Source organism: Rattus rattus, chromosome 2 (genome assembly GCF_011064425.1).
Source record: "Rattus rattus isolate New Zealand chromosome 2, Rrattus_CSIRO_v1, whole genome shotgun sequence".
Taxonomy (NCBI): Eukaryota; Metazoa; Chordata; class Mammalia; order Rodentia; family Muridae; genus Rattus; species Rattus rattus.
Window position 1 is genome coordinate 1,231,165 of NC_046155.1, and position 17,556 is coordinate 1,248,720.

Below are 17,556 nucleotides of genomic sequence, written 5' to 3' on the forward strand. Positions count from 1 at the left end.
TGGTCTACATAGTGAGTTCCAGGTCAGCCAAAACTGCATAGTGAGACCCTACCAAAATTAATAATTAATTAACTAAATGTGCTGAGCTCATGCCTACGTCTATGTCAAGAGCTGTGCGGAACATGGAGAGAGACAATGAAAATGTCAGGGAGCTAAGGACCAGGAGGGGTAGCAAGCAGAGTGACAGGATATGGTATGACTGATCCCAAGGAGATGCAGACAAGGGGCTCCCAGGAGTGTCCAGGCTGGCTCGGGAGGTCAGGGAGATAGCCAGCAAAGACAGACTGCCTGCTTTTTTCATGACCTAGCTGTGAGAGACAGCAAGGAACTGGAGCGGGGCTTGGGACGGTGCAAACCCAGGTGGACAGTAGGACACTAGCTGCAGAGTGGAGATGACGCCATGTGGCTTCAGCTTGAATACAGAGCTTTGAGAGTTGTTTGGCTGGCCTGTACTTTTCTCAGCAGAGTCCTGAGAGAAGTAGCCTCAGGCCTAAAACATGAGCTGGAGTCCCAGTGTCCTCAGACGCTAAGGGGCCTCGTGCTGGCCTCTGGGGCTTTGACTGTTTCCCCACCTATGAAAGCAATGATGCCTGCCACTAAATGTCATCATGGCTCACTGGGACAGTCTAGGTGACACACACAGATCACAGATGCTAGCAGCTGCCCCCAGGCAAGGTACCTAGCAGGCTCTTGGACTATGATGGTACCCTGCCACCTGTCTCCACTGCAGCCACACTTTCTAGAGATGGGCCTGAGTGCCGCCGTGGAAAGGGGCATCTATGCTCAGCTAAGGCCATCAGGACAAGCTTTGGGAAAGAGATGGAGGTTGTGGTCCTTCACAGTAGGACACGGACCACTGCCCCTGGGAATGGTGGTAGCGGGAGGCAGAACTACTGTAGGTCTGGAGGCAAGGCACGGGAGATGCCGTACATCTGTGACGACCCCTCCGCCTCTCGGAATGCACTTAGCCTACAGCGGGGCAAGGGTTGGGCTGTCTGGGGACCATGGGATCACTGACCTTTTGTTGGCTGGTGCACATCGCCGGCTCCTCCTCTCCCGGCCCCCCCCTCGGAGAACAGTAAGGACCCTACTGGAGAAGCAGAATTGGGGAGTCAGGCACAGGGGCTTTGCAGCCAGTCCCATCCCAGTCTTGAAGTGATGGAAGGCCCTATTCAGGACAAAGGTGCTGCTTACAGGCCTGGGCAAGGGGGAAGAGCTTCTCTGGGGAGTCCCTGGCCTTCCAGGTCTCTTGAGAAGGAGCCATGTGACAATCCAAAGGCTACCAGCTGCAGGTGAGGAATGAGTCAGTCTAGGGTGAGGAGACCAAGTTGGGGGAGAAGGGCAGTCCTGGGGACTGAGGCCCTGAGCACCTGTACCCCAGCTTCCCCATCACCCTGTGGGATATGACCACTGTCAGATCCCTGGGGCTCATGCTCCTCCCTCTCTGGGCGTCTCTGCCCACATCCTGTGCTGGGTTAGAGAATGTCCTTGTCAACCTGCTTTTCCCTGACTTATGCCTGTGTTACACCTCAATTCAGGTACCAAAGCCCTCCTGGTCTGTGTCTGTCCTCTCATGGGACACCTACAACTGTTTCAGTCATTACAGTGGGTGCTCTGAAGGCCTCCACCTAAACAATGGGGATTCCCAGGTTTGTCCCTCCACCACACTCACAGAAGGGCTGTGCTCACCTAAGGAGGTCCTGACTAGGCAGGGCTCAAGGGGATAGAAGAAAATCTTCCTCAGAAATCAGTTCTCAGCCTCATTCTCTGGTCCACCACACAGGGCCCAGCTCCAGCACCCCCAGAGGCACAGGCTGCCATGTCTGGGCTCCAGGCTGGCTTGAACTTCACCCACACTTGCCAGCGAACACACGTTCTCTGGAGCCGGGCTCCCAAGCAATCAGCCCTACTGCTAGATCCACAGAATGAGGAGAATTCAGGGATAGAGGGGGAAATTTCTTTCTGGGCTCTTCCTCCAACTCCAGTCCCCAGTCCCCAAAACTAAAACTAGACAAACATCTGAGCTGCAGAGCCTTTTGGATGAGGGGAGACATCTCTGGGACTCTTCAAGAAAACATCCTCAATGTCTGAAGTGAGCCACAGGCTGCACTCCCCAAACCAAGGTTTTAGAGAAAAGAAGGATGTGAGTCAGCCAGGACCCTCCTCCTAACTTCCTGTATGGGACTTCTTCCTGCTTACTTCTGGCCATAATTCCCCATGCCTGCACAAATTCCAGGCCCTCATTTATCAGACCTAAATCCATCCCAAATTTCAGATCTTGGCAAAAGTCTCTTGCAGCCTAGCCCTGTCTCTTTGGCAAATACAGCAGTGCCCAGGGTGCTCATAGAGGTGGATACAGGGATGGTCGGGGGCGGGGGTCACAGCTGGAGGGGATCAGTCAGAACTCCTAGGTTCCCCTCCAGGCTGCTTAGTGCCAGGTTTCCTCTACCCTTGCAACACTGAGATTAGACCCCAGAGCCGTGTGTATACAGACTACTTAGCCAAGGGTAGGTGCAAGATAAAGGACAAGTCCCAGCCTAGCCACCAGTAGGGCTGTCATGACTCCTGGTGACACTCCGTAATCACAGTCACCAGTCATTTGTCTCTGGGGTACTGTCATCTGTCAGATAGCAATAAGAGACTCAAAAGATATTGGAGGGCAAGGCATTGTGGGAAGGGAGGATTCTACACTTCCAGCCTCATATCTTCCCTTTAAACCCATTCTAGGGACGGGGATTAAATGGGGTGTCTTCCGCAGCAGCAAGGGAAGAGGAATGTGCTGCCTCAAATCCTTTCTGCAGCCCAGGTAGGCCCTTTTCTTTTTAACTCGCATTCACAGGAAAGAAAGAGTGACCAGAATGAGTGGATGCAAATCAAACACCAGCATGAGAAAGAGAAAAGCAAGATGTACCACAAGGAAGATGGAGAGAACAAAAACAAAAGGAGACTGGAGACAACGGCAGGAGAGTATACATCTGACATCAGAAACCAAGGTGACGTGAGGGTGGACAGTGGACCCGAGGGGAGCGAGGGGAGCGGAGGGGGACGGAAAGGGCCAGCCCCACCCCCGTCAGGCACCCCCATACAAATAAAGAAATGGCCAAGGAAAAGGGAAGGGAAGGAAGGAGGGAGGCAGGAGGGGTGAAGGAGAAGGAGGAAGGGAAGGGGAGAGAACAGAAAAGCCAGGCACAGTTTGGGGGAATCCAGTCCAATCGTAACGAAACCAAAACTTCAAACCATACCTTCGCTGTTTAACGTCAGGTGAGCCGGACCTTAGAAAGGGGAAGAAGAGAAAGAAAGAAAAGGAGAAAAGAAAGAAAGAGAAGAGGAAAGAAACAAAGAAACACGAGTCATGAAATCCGCCAGAGAGAAGGGAGGGAAAGTTGCTGCTGCCACAATTTAAAACCCTTTTAACTTGTGACAGACATCGGGGGAGAGCCCCCAGCCCAGCAGCTGAGGGAAGGGGCCCGATGCAGAAATAGAGGGTGGAGGGAGGGGAAGGGGTATCGGAGGGAGGGGGAGCCAGAGGAGGCAGGGCAGGGAGTTGCTGCAGGGGGAGGAAGAGAATTTTTTGGTTTCTTATTTTTTTTCTTCTTGCCGGAAAAAAAAGAAAGAAAAAAGAAAAAGGAAAAGGAGGGTAAGCATGGGGGGAGGTGCTGCTTTTCCCTTTTTCTTTCTTCTTTTTTCTTTTTTTCTTTTCTTTTTTTTTTCTTCCAGGAGGTGGAGAGAAAAAAAAAAAACGGTCAACGAGAAAAAAACAATTCGGATGGAGGAGAAAATAAAACACGACACAAAAATCAAAGCCACCTGGAGAGAAAGAGAGTGTCCCGTTAGGGTGGGATTGAGTGGGCAAGGGGACTCCAACCACCACACACACACACACATGCACACACACACACGCATGCACACATGCACACACACACACACACACACGCATGCACACACGCACGCACATGCGCACACACACACATACATGCACACATGCACACACGCACACACACACATGCACACATACACACACACACGCATGCACACATGTACACATGCACACACACACACATGCACACACGCACGCACATGCGCGCACACACACACCAGGGGTCTGCATGACCTAGAGGGAAAGTGGGTAGTATAGAAACCTGGGCCTTAAAGGAAACCTCCACACTGGAACCTAGAAAAGCCTCCTCAGTGGCCCTAATTCTTCCAGCTACCCATTCCAGACACACATAGAGACAGCAGGTTCCAAAGAAATCTGCTTGTTTCTGGGGAACCAAGGAAGCTGGAAGAAGTAAACGGAGTCTAAAGAACATAAGATGGTGTGATTCTTTCACAATCTGGGAAGCTAGAAACTGTGTGACTTTGGACAACAAGTTCCAAAACGGACAGCCAAGACCCCTGGGCAGGAGGCCAAGCACTCTGGAAGATCCAAATCCTTCATGCCTAAATGACCCTGCAGGTCCCCTTTCCCTGGCCAGGCCTTTGCTGAGGACTATTTAGTCCTAATTTGAGGTAACCCTCTCTAACCTGAGTCTTTTCAGAATGAACCACACCAGGACCACAGACCCCCGGGAGGCGGACACCCCCAGACCAGTGATGGGACTGACTCCCCTGGACTCCCTGAGATGACCAGCTAGCCCTACCAAACCCCTGCTCCCTGCCCCACCACAGCCCCACCTCTCAGCTGTGCGGCCTAACCAGGAGGGTGGGGGAAGAACAGTCTGCGGCCAGGAAAACCATTCCCGCTCTTGTGGCATGAGAGGCTAGACCCTGGGATGGAAACTGAGTATGGAGTCTAGGGAGCTGCAAGTACTTCCGGGGCACAGAAAGGTTAGCCAGTGCCCGGGAGGCGGTGAGGAGGCTGAGGAGACTGGGAAGGGTTTGGCAGGGCAAAATCTTGGCCCTGGGGGAGACAAAGCCACAGGCTCCTGGTAGCTTCCTTCTCCTCTCCATCAGTGTCATTTCTTTATCTCACCTCTAGGTCGGAGACTAGCTTAAGGGAGGTCACAGCAAGTGGGGCAGCATCAGGACAGCACAGTTCTCAGGAGGACGTAGGGTTTATTCAAAGCACTGGGAGGACCTCCAGCTTTTAGGCTGTCTTTTTATTCCCTACCCTGCCACTCACTCTTACCCCACAAAATTCCAGCACCTCCTTCTAAAACTCAGGCCCCAGGCCCTGAACCCTTCTCCCACTCTGCCTGTCAGCAGCAGCCTTGCCCCGAGGCCCTACTCTTAGATATCTAGGCTTCTGTTACCCTCGAATCAGTGTCAGAGGGCCCATGGGTTCAGTTTCTTGTCCTCTGCCCCCACCACCACCACCACCTACAGCCCCTTAGGCCTGACTACTGCTGGGGGAAGTCACACAGCTACCCTCAAGACCCTTTCACTGCCCAGCTCTCTGCCGGCCTCATTAGCATGCGGCACTCTCCCTCTGTCACCAAGGCAACCAGCTGCTCAGCTCCCTCAGGCGTGACAGCACCAGCCATCTTGGTGAGGGGAGACCCGTTCCCTTCCAATCTACTCCTGGCTCATCCTCAGATGACCGGAGGACCGAGGGATTCCTTCCTACAACCTGTTTCCTCTCCCATCCCAATTATAGCTTGCTCTTTGTCCAGACCCCAGTACCCCTGGGGTGCTCTCTCCCCCACGACTACCTGTGGCATCTTGCCCCTCCTTCCACTCCTCTTACAGGCTGGCAGTGATGGATGGTGCTGCCAAAGGCCCTTCCTCGGGTATTCTACTCAGCTAATCTGGGTCTCCTTTCTCCGCTTGGAGGAGATCAGGGAGAAAGAGGAGGTGTTCAGGGCATTGCACAGCAGGATGCCTGGGTTCCAGGAGGAAGCCAGGTCTTAGGCCCAGCGTCCCAGCATCAAGGGACAGAGAAAGGGAGCACAGAGACCCCTGAGAGATCTGAAGGGGGACCACAGGGAGGTCCAGCTGAGCCTGTGTCCTCGCTTGAAGTCTCGCCCTTGACTTGTACCCAGACAGACCCCAGAATGACAGTCATGGAGAGAAAACTTAAGAGACACAGACAGACAAGCACAAGGACACACAGAAGGATCACACTCCTAACTATGTGCACACGGGTGCACGTGCACACACACACATGCCGCATCCCATACACACCCTGCACTATTGCTATTCAGGCCCACATCCACACCAGCAGGTTACCGGGACAGCCCACACAGAGCTCATTCCCTCGTCTCCAAAGCCGACCACCTTATCAGTCCTTTCCTCTCCCTGTTCCAAGCTACTTCAATGCGGCCTCTGCCCTTCCCTCTCAGCTGACGCCTTCCCTACTATGCTCCTCTCCTCCTCCCCTCCCCCCCCAGCTTTTTTAAAATCCTACCTCTTGCTCCTCTCCCTGCCTCTATGCTCCCTCCTCCTTCCTCCCAAGCCTCTCCTCTCCCGTCTCTTCTCTCTTTCCATCCATCTCTCCCTTTGTTCCAGAGGAGACATCAAGAGCAAGTTAAAGCCACGAAATCTTATCTCCAGCCCTCAGAAAGCAGTGTCCACCCAGATGTGCAGACTCTCTCCTTCTCTCTCACATGCATACAGACCTAGGTAAACAGTGATACACAGAGATGCAAACATAGATGCAGACACACAAAGCCCTGGTCGCTCCTCCAGAGACACATGACACCCGCCACTCCACGGACAAGACAATAAGCTGGTGCCCAGCGGCGCCCACACAGACAGCCAAGTGACATGAATGTGTGCGCACACACAACACACAGATACAGACACAGGGGCTGGCCTGCTGAGACCAGGGCACCTGAGAAAACCCAAAGAGAAGAAACGGATAGACAAGGTAAGCTGAGGATACCACCAGGAAAACGGGTTCCACTCCTACCCAGACCTGCGGCCCTCACTGCCTGCCCTTACCAGGACTCACACATCCTGGTGTCTCTATGCTCTTCCCAGAAGGGCCAAGCCCAGGGAGCTCAGAGTGCATCCTACCCACTACCTTCCCAGGACAGGGGACTGTGGAGCAGAGTGGTCACCAAGAGATGGCCTTCCCTCACAATCATGCTGCCAACTTCACAGCGATGACCTGGAAGATTGGCTGTAATCTAGCCCCCAAGCATTGACCACGCCATCTTCGGTCCTAGTCCACCCCAGAGAAGGAAAAGAAACAGAGGGGAAAGCAAAGATAGAAAGTTTCTAAGAACGGCAGAACCCAGAGCATCTGGGGAAGGACAGGGATAGAGAGAGGTCCACAGACAGAGCCCCGGAGAAAGAGAAGCAAAGACAATGAGAGAGAGAGAGAGAGAGAGAGAGAGAGAGAGAGAGAGAGAGAGAGAGAGAGAGAGACACAGACGGAAAGCAGGGAGAGAGCACGGACAGATCCAAGAGAAGCCCACTGCCACCCTTGCCATGCGGCTGGGTTGAACGAAGAAGCTGTCCTCTTCCTCAAGCCATGGGCAGCTTTAGCAGAGTGGAAGAGCTGGCCCTGCCCACACACCCCAACATGGGACAGACCCCACCCTGCCTGTGCTCTCACCACACTCCCACTAACCTGCAAGTAGCAGCACGAATTCTCTGCAGCTCAAGCTGCAGGCCAGCAGCCAACCCTGCCATCCCCACTCTCTTTATATGGCCACATACTCCTCCTAAACTGGGCAAGACCGTGTCTACCTACTCACTTCTGGGCGCTTCCAACACTGCCAGCTGTGTTCCTTTCCCCTCCCCAATCATCAGCTCTTCCAAGAGAGCCTCTTCCCTCCTCTACAAGGCAGAAGGCTGAGGGCAGCAGAGAGCAGCACGGGGTAAGGAGGAGGACCTGCCCTCTACCCAGCAGCGTCCCCAGTCAATGAGCAAAGAGGCCCAGGAAGAGGCAGTCCAATGGAGAAGACCCCAGACTCCCTTCCCCCTGGGAACCCCGCAAACATGAGCAGGCAGGAAGCTGCTGCATGGCCAACAGCACCCCTTCAAATGGGCCCCACAGGGAAATACTACCCTGATGATCAGGGAGGCTCCACTCACCTTCCATGGGGTGTTCCTCTAAAGTCAGCCAAGTTCAGAGAAGGGAGCAGGGAGAGAAGAGATAGGAGACCTGTTAGCAAATGTGCTTCAAAGACCAAGGGGTTCCAGGACCCCAAGCCCACCAAGGCCCTGACATGAATAACCCAAACTAGAAGTCCCAGATCTCAGGGAACAGCTTTGCCTCAGACTAGGCAGTGGCCGCACTGTCCCCTCAATGAGTCTCCCAAGTCAGCCAGAACAGGAAAGCTGGGAGGGACCTCTCTACATTTGCACCAGATCCTGTTATGCTAGGAAATTGAGGCCCAGAGCAGGGACATGACAGCCCAAGATCACACAGAGACAGGAAGGAGGGCTGCAAGCAGGCAATGAGCAGCCGCCAGCCGCCAGCCGCCAGCCGCCAGCCGCCAGCCAGGCCTCCCTACTCCCCGAGGCAGGCTCCTCTCTTGCATTCATTCCACTGCAGCTCAGAGACAGATGGGGACATGCTCACACCAGAGACTGTCTTACAGCTCGCCGAGGCACACTCACGCTCAGTGACACACTGACACACATAAGCACCGGACGACCCACTCTTGCATTTAGCTCTCATACAACTCACACTCACAGTGTTCCGGTCAAGGATCTGACCCTCCTATAGCCCACTACCCACCCAGGGAAAAGAAGGCACCCTCACAGAGTCAGAATATAGCTTTGTGGCATGAGCTAGGCCACCCAACTAAGTCACTCAACCTCTCTGTACCCCAATTCAACAGAGAGGCCCCTTCTGGCCCTGGCTCTGCCTCTGTGATCAGAGGAAATGTCTTCATTCTGCTTGGCTTTTTTATTTGTTTTCATTTTTTGAAGAGTGTTCCACAGTCTTGTCCTACATCCAAGCTGGCCTGGAACTAACTCTGTGGTCCCTAGTCTCTAACTCAGGGCTATCCTCCTGCCTCCTTAGTGCTGGGATTACAGGCATACACTACTACGCTCAGCTTTAAGCACTGCCGGGGATTAAATTCAAAGCTCTGTGTATGCTAAACACATATTCTACCAATTGAGCTGCATCCTCAAACTCCAGAATGTGTTGGCTTATTTATTTGTTTGCTTGCTCGCTTGTTTCAAAATACTGAATAGGGCGGGTTGGCCTCAAACTTGTTATATAGCCAAGGTTGGCCCTAATGTCTTAATCCTTCTGCTTCCACCTTCTAAAGGAGCCAAAATGTCCTCTAAATGGTTGGATGAGGCAAAGCGTCTCCAGCTGAACAATTATCCTAAGTTCAGTCAAATTCAGAGGACCACATTGAGGACCACTAGATTGTGCTACACCCTCTGGGCCATCAGCCTCACCTATTTAGGGCCTGGCCTGGACCTTGGGACACACCTGATGGGTAAAGAGAGGTGGATGTGAGCCTTCAGCCTTCCTTCAGCTAAGCCATGGCTCCTCAGGCAGGCTTCACTCTGGCCTGGTTTGTAAGAGGACCAAGGCACTCCCAGTTTTAAACATGTCACATATCCACTGACCGAGAGGATGTCAGATGGAGCCAAAGGCAGAAGAGAGAAGCTTCACAACCTACAAACACACACACGCTCTCAAGGAAAGACACATATGCAGGTCCTGAGATAGACCAATTCACACACTTGCACACACGCTGTCTCCTCCCTCCTGTGAGCACATTCTGTGGGATTCGTTCTTGGGGAGGGGCATTATACTGACAAAACAAATGTGCTATTTATCGTACGTCATACCACCCTGTGACACACACGCAGAGACTGAGTGCAAACACCAACACTTGCACAGCAGCCTAATGCACGTTATTCGTGACGCCTCCACCCCTGCCCGCCCACACACACCCAATGAGCCGTCTTGCCACCTACCCATCTCTTTGTCCACCCACAAGCTTCCCTGTTACAAATACACTCTACAGTACACAGCAGACAGGCTTTGGCCTGATGGGCACACAGCCGAAGCTGTACAGACCACGATTCTTCTAAAGCTACTGAGCCTCATCGCAACTCTGAGGGAGCTGTCCAGTTAAGGCCACCCCTGCGTACTCTGAGAACCACCGTACTGGAACTCTTTGGTCCTAGCATGCTAAGGCCCTAGTCAGCCCCAAGCTGCCACCACCTGTGCAAAGGAATCATTTTGATTTCTAGATTATTCCACATAGCAAATATTTCAAAAAGTATTTCCAGGCCGGAAAGACAGTGATTAAGAAAGCGCCTGCTCATCCAGAGGACCCTAGTTGGGTTTCCGGAACCCACCCTCACCTGCAACTCCGGCTGCAAAGGGATCAGACGCCTCTGGCCTCCTCGGGCAACTGCACTCACGTGAACATACTTAGACACAGACACACACAGTGGACATAATTTCCTTTTTTTAATGGGCTGGGGAGGTTAGGAGTGCTTGCTGCTCTTACAGAAGACTCGGGTTTGGTTCCCAGCGTTCACATGGCAGAGGCTCACAGCCGCCTATACGCTCCAGTTCCAAGGGCTCTGATGGCCGCCTCTGACCTCTGCTGACACTGCATCATGTAGGTACAAATACCGGTCCTCAGGGACACACACATACACCCAAAATAAAATAAATATCTTTAGAAGAATAATTGTTAAGGTATACTCAGAAACGTAACGCTGGCAGGCTCCTGAGATGTAGAATTCTTTCCTTCATCTGCTGTGCTGTCTGAATCCCTCACCTGCCATCCCAGGCCCCTCCAGCTCTCCCCCCACCCCCATCCCTTAGCCACATCGTCTCCATGCTCTCCTCATCCATAGCTCACCTTGCTGCCTTGGGGCAAAGGTCTTGTTTCCAACCTACAATTCTTGATCTCTAAAAAGTGTCCCAAGAGGCCATCTAACCTAGGGCCAAGCCCATTACCTGGTCGGCCTGGTGATGACTCATCTGTCACATTCCACATCAGCTGGGCTGTAAGCCTCGTGTGCTCAGTGGTATATCCTCTCCCCTCTCTGGACCACTCTCCATCACCATCCCTGTATCTATCCACTTGCCAATCAGAGTCACCATGCTCCTTCCTCTCAGAGGATTCTTGCCCTTAATCTGTCTAAGGTGGTTTCAGAACCTTCCCTCTCCAGCCCTCTCCTGTCTTTATTGGGCTAGACACCCAGAAAGCACTCCTCTCCCCTTTCATACCAGTCACCAGTACTTGTGGGTTCCACCTGCTGAATCCCCCCGTGCCCCATCAAGTGCAGCCTAGCTAAGGCCCCTGTCTGTTCTGTGGGAGCTTAAATAGGCCTCTGAGAGGATCTTGCTGTGAGTCCTGTCACCCTGCAGTTTATGCCCATATGCCACCTAAGTGCCTTGACACACCTCAAATCTACTGCAGTGTATATGGCTCCATGCTGGGCTTCACCAGGAAAGGTCTAGTCTTCTTAGTAAGTCCCCTCAAATCTGACCACACCCCCTCTTCAGTCTCCTATCCTGCAACAATCCAGGTTATGTTCTATCTACTCTCCCCAAAACACACCCACGCACGTGCACACACACACAGCCGTCTGAGAAAGCCAATGTTTCCCCTCAACACCCATGTCAGTACCTGTGCATTTTGAACACAGGAGAACAGCAGTTACCTGCTTCCGGGCCAGCTCTGTGATACACTGTCTTACCACTGCCCCTGTTGAAGCTACATGCAACTGTAATTTCAACTCGGCTTCCTGAAGGGACTGTAAAACTGTACAAGACAAAACAATGTCTCATTCATCTCTCTACCCCCAGCTGCTCGCTCAGCTCCTGACTTGTAAAAAGACATGGCTGTGTTTGTTGAGTGAATAATATAATAACACTTCTTGTGTTCTGAGCACTAAAGTAGGCCTGGATCCTGTTGTGTGCTGTTTCCTGTACCCGCCACTACCATTATAACCCTTGAATACGAATGACTATTCCTCTGTAAGAGTGTCCAAAAGCAGACGCAGGGCTGGATACATGGCTCATGCCAGTGACTGTGAGGAACAGAAGTCAGATTCCCAGGACCCACATCAAAGGCAGGTAAGCCTGGTGGCCCACCTATTACCCAGAACACAGGAGGAAATAGACACAGAATCCCCGGGGCAAAATAGCTAGCCGGACTATTCAAAATGGCGAGCTCTCAGTTCAGTGCAAGACCCTGCCCCTGTATATAAGGCAGAGAGCAAGTGGGAAAGGCACCCAAGATCAACCATACAGACATACATGTTCACATACACATACATGTGTGTATGTGTGTGTGCGTGCACGAACACGCGTGTGTGGGCCTACAAACATGAATACAATACTCACACACATAGGGGGAAAATGCATAAGCACTCTCAGAGGTCACACTAGCGGTGTCAATCAAAGGAATCTAGAGAACCAGCAAGATGGCTCAGAAGGTAAAGGCGCTTGCCACGTAAGCCTGACTGTCTGAGTCCCATCCCTGAAACCTACACAAAGACGGAAGGAAAGAACTAATTCCACAATGGTTGCCCTCTGCTCTCCATGAGCACCACAGCTTACACACTCCCCCAGCATACATCCTGTATACACGTATGCACACACACGCATGCACACACACGCATGCACACACAATCACAACTATAACTTTTAGTAACATCATAAAGGCTGGAGAGATGGCTCAGCAGTTAAAAGTGCTTATTCCTCTTCCAGAGACCTGATCTAGACTTCTCAAGAAGTCCCCTCAAATCTGACCACACCCCCCTTCAGTCTCCTAGGCTGCAACAATCCACTGCCCCTGTTAAAGCTACACACTGACTTCAGTTTCCAGCACCCAGTGGAGGCTCACAACTGTAACTCCAGTTGCAGGGGACTCGATACCCTCTTCTGACCTCTGGAGGTACCGGGCCTGCATGTGGTACACAGATATACATGGAGGCAAAACATTCAAACACAAAAGATAAAATGAAATGCATATTTTAAAGTTCTTAAATCAATAATTGATTTAATCCAGGGTTGGGCGTGGTGGCACATGCCTTTAATCCCACCACTTGAGAGGCAGAGGCAGGTGGATAGCTGTAAATTCAAGGCTAGCCTGATCCTCAGAGTGAGTTCCTGTACAGCCAGGGCTAAGTAGAGAGAGAGGCTGTCTCAACAAACAACAACGAAACGTAATCTAAATCCCTCTAAGCTTTAGTTTCCAGGAGGGCTGCTGTGGCTTGGCTGGAGGAACGCTTGCCTGACCTCAGCCCCCAGGACTACATAACCAGGCACCGTGGTACATCCCAGAACTCAGAAGGTGGAGGCAGGAGGATCGGAAGTTCAAGGTCACGCTCCACAGCATATCTTATGTGAGCTTAGTATAAAATACAAAACAAACCTGGATCCCATCTCTTACTTCTCCCAGCCTCATCCTGACCCAATATGGAAGGGGAGCATCTTGAGAGGTACGTTCTTAACCTAGAAGTCAAACCTGCTAGAAGCTGCTGGAGTGCTAATCTCCACTGTATTTTTATTTTCCACAAAAACCAATCTTGTCGCCTTACCATGCTGGAGACACCAGTTCTCTCACACCCCGCATTTCCAGCAAGGAAGCCCTGTTGCTCTTCCTCCCTCTGGCTCAGCCGTTCTTCAAGGTCTAGCCTAGTGCCACCTCTTCCTCAAAGCCTCCTGGCCATTGGTGTGAAGAAGCACAGTAAACCTATTGATCTCTTGGCACAGCTCCTGGAGCACTGGCTTCTTATGGCTCAGCTCGGTGAGTTTTCCAGGTTCCCACAGCCAGCAAGTAGCAGAATGGAGCCTCGAAGCTGCCAGCCCAAGCAGCCATCCTGTGTCCTTCTTTCCCTGGAAACACCCAGCTCAGCTCTGCACCACTCCCCAGGGTGTCCGTCCCTTCTGCCTGGTGTCCCTCCCACCCCTGGAAGCTGTCATGGTCGCATTTCTGACCTAACCCCAATTCGCACGCGCATGGCAGAGGACAGGGACATCCCCATCTTATCTAACATGAACTCAAGAGTTCCAGTAGATTCGTTATGGATACCAATGAAGATGAGGAACGTGGGAAGGGGGAATTGTAAACAGTGAAGGCCATGCTCTGAGCCCTCAAAAAAAGGACAACCGTGCAGGAAGGGTCACATGTAGGGGAAAAGCCATGGCCAGTCTATCTACAGTGACACCTCATGGCCTGCCTGAGTCCTCAGGGGGAACACGCTCAGGGAGGCAGAGAGTGTGATAAGATTTCCCACTGAGATGTTCTCAGCCTTGGTGACTTTTATCCTTCAGTGTGATAGCCTGGCTCTCCAAGATGAGTTCCTTCCCAAGAGCTCTGAACACAGGTTCTCCTGCCTCCGCACCTCATGAACACCTCTCTAAGATAAGCCCAGCAGGCCCACAAACATGTGCCCTGCACATCCCTGGCTTAGGAAAGAATCTGTGGCCCTGAGATCTGAAGTAGTTACTGGTTTCTGGAGAAATACTGCCCTAAAGAACCTCCAATAACCATGGAGCCCAAGGGATGGCTCAGCGATTAAGAGCCTTGGCTGCTATTCCACAGACCCAGGTTCAGTTCCCACATGATGGCTCACAACTGTCTGTAGCTCCAGTTCCTGGGAATCCAACCCTGTCCTCTGGCCTCCTTGGGTACTGCGCCATGTGGTACACAGACATACATGCAGATAAGACAATCATACGCAGCTTGACATGGTGGGGCAGGTGTTTGGTCCTAGGACTCTCTGTGAGTTCCAGACCAGCCAGGGCTACATAGAAAGACCCTGCCTCGAAAAAACAAAGAAACATGTTCTAGCTGGGCTGCCTTGTCTAGCCTCAGTGGGAGAGGAAGTGCCTTGGAAAGAATCTAAGTGCCAGGGTGGGAGGTGGGGGTTACACAGCCCCCACTTGTTCAGAGGAGAAGGGGAGGGGGAGGAGGAAAGAATGTAGGAGGGGCTGACAGGGAGGGGGTCAGTGAGTGGGATATAAAGTGAATTAGTTCTAAAAATTAAATTAAATTTAAAAAAGGAAACAAAAAGTTCTTGCCTATATACACACACAGACACAGACACAGACACAGACACAGACACACGCACACACACACACACACACACACACACACACACACACACCCTGCCCAGTGATGGACTGTATCCTGAAATTATGAGCTAAAATAAACGCTTTCTCCCCTAAGCTGCTTTCAGAGCACTTCATCATGGCAAGAGAAATGGGATAGCTTCGTCTAAAGAAGACCAGGGCCACTCCACTCCACACAGACCAGATCCACTGTCCTAAACCCAACCCCTTCCGACTCCTCCCCCCTCGCCTCTCTACCCCCTCTTCCAACCATGTAAAACTGAAACTTCTTATTCTCTGAATCTTCCCTTCCCACCTCGACCACGGAGGCCGTGTCTTGCCCACGGCTTCGGTCTCAGCATCTGCTGTCTGTCACTGCAGCTATTCCAATGGCTACCACAGCTACTGTCCCCCTTCTTGCCTACTCCAAAACAATCAACATTCAGGGCAGGAGGCATCTCAGTCAGCAAAGTGTCTCACACACACACAGAAGCCATGATCTCCACTCCGCAGAACTCAGGTAAAGTGTAGGTGTGGTAGCACTTCGCTACCTCAGCACTGGGAACGCAGACAGGCCAACTGGGACTCACTGGCCATCTAGCCTTAGTCTAACCAGCAAATTCCAGACCAGAGAGAGAGAGAGAGAGACCATGCCTCAAAAAGTGACAAGGTGGATGGGTACATGAAGAGTGACACTAGAGTTTATCCTGTGACTGCATGCACGTATGTGCACACACATTCATATATGCACACACACGTTCGCATAGACACATACACAAATAAATGTAATTAAAATCTCATTTAAACTATCTTCCAACTGGTTTCTCCTCCGTCTAACTGTTGTGCAGAGTCCCTCCACGTTTACTCCCTGCTTCCCACGCACAGTTCTTGCTCAGTTCAGTTCAGTTCGCTTACCTGCGCCAATCTTTTGCACTCACGACAGTCTCCACAGACAGTTCCCACCCACTGTCCTACGAATGACTTAAAGCAGCTACCCAAGGCCTGGCCTCAGCTTCTCCTGCCATGATCTCTATTCTTCGTCCCAGGTCGGTTGCTCTCCTACAGATGGCACACATTTTTCCTCCCTTCCATACCTCTTTAATAACCATCCCTTTGCTTGGCTTGGCCTCTCCTGAGCTTGCCCGATCAATGTTCAAAACCAGTCCCAAATAACATTTCACAACCCCATTACCAACCCTCTGGACTTGTAAACTCGTCCCTTCCTTGAGACCCCAGTGCCCTTCGTTTACAGGAATAGCAAGGAGGAATTTAGCTCTGTGGTTGAACCCTTGCCTAACATGTGCTGGGCCCTGGGTTCCATCCCTAATACTGATAAAATAAAAATTCTTAAAACTCTACTCCCGCTAATTATCTAACACACACACACACACACACACACACACACACACACACACACACACACAATCTATTTAGAGTCTATCCCTGTGAGATTTGAAAAGAATGCAGGACTCAGTTCTATGCTGCCTCTAAGAGACAAACTTTATTTAGCATGCATGTACACACATCCACACTTGCCACAGCATACGCATGGAGGTCTGAGGGCAATCGGCGGGAGTCAGTTCTCCCTCCCACCATGTGGGTTCTGGAAATTGAACAGGTTATCAAGGTTGGTGGCAAGCACCTTTGCCTGTGGAGCGCCATTTTGATTTTTAAGACAGGGTCTCACTATATAATGAGGGAACTTGCTACTTAGCCTAGGATGGTGTCAGACGTGTAGTGCTGCTCTGGCAGTGGTCCCCGGATGTGGTAACACCCACCGTACCTGGGTAGCGATCTATTGTTTAGTCACCACACAGCTGTCCTGCCATGTCTCTAAGGCGGGCACCACACTGTGAATTGTGCTTTGGGGGTTTGTTTACTTACTGCTATTGGAGGTTGGATATTCTTTTTTAGAGTATTTATTTCTTTTTATGTATGTGCATATATAACTCTGAATGAGTTTCTGTGCACCGAATGTGCGAGAGTGTCCACGGAGGTGGAAGCACTGGATCCCCCGGACCTGGGATTGCTTGAGGGGTCTGTGAGCTGCCTTGGGTTGGTGCTAAGACCCAAACCTGGCTCTGCAAGAGCAATGCTCCCCACTGAGGCGTCTCTGCAGTCCCAAGCCCAGTGTTATTTCTTGTCTGAAATGTTTGGGTCTGGAAGTATTTCAAGGTTTTGGATGTTTTTAAAATTCTAGGATGGATGACTATACGTAATGAGATATCTTGGGTATTCACTCTTTCACATATACCTATGCATATAGCCTGCAGGTAATTTAATTCAGTGTTTCTACTCCATTGTTTTTAGTCCATCAAATCAGGTTGGTGGGGAAGACTCCTCTTGCTATCCTGTCAGTATCCCTCAGCATCTCAGCTTTTAGAGCACTTTAAACTTGAGGTTTCTGGACTGAAGACGCCCAGTCCGTACTCACTGCGCATTTTCTCTGTGTCTGTCACGTGCCACTCTCTGGACTCTATATAAACTCACTGGGATTGTTGCAGTGACTCGTTGAGGCAGGTACCATTGTTACAGCACCTCACAGGTAGACAGACAGACAGACAGGCAGGCAGGCAGGCAGGCAGGCAGGCAGGCGCTTGAGTAAGCCA

The 17,556-nt window shown here is 51.5% G+C and overlaps 1 protein-coding gene across 15 annotated transcripts in view; it reads right to left on the reverse strand.

Moving 5' to 3' along the window:
• The window catches only part of Nrxn2 (neurexin 2), a 115,148-nt gene that overhangs the window by 81,982 nt on the left and 15,610 nt on the right, over positions 1-17,556 (reverse strand). For 11 of the 15 annotated variants that reach the window (XM_032891035.1, XM_032891027.1, XM_032891024.1 and 8 more), the window contains exons 3-5: positions 7,984-8,001; positions 3,243-3,272; positions 1,019-1,090 (exon numbers count right to left, since the gene is read on the reverse strand). In XM_032891035.1, coding sequence (XP_032746926.1) covers positions 1,019-1,090; positions 3,243-3,272; positions 7,984-8,001 — 120 coding nt within the window. The remainder of the gene's footprint in view (positions 1-1,018; positions 1,091-3,242; positions 3,273-7,983; positions 8,002-17,556) is intronic. The other 4 variants (XM_032891034.1, XM_032891022.1, XM_032891026.1 and 1 more) reach the window with 3 other exon arrangements.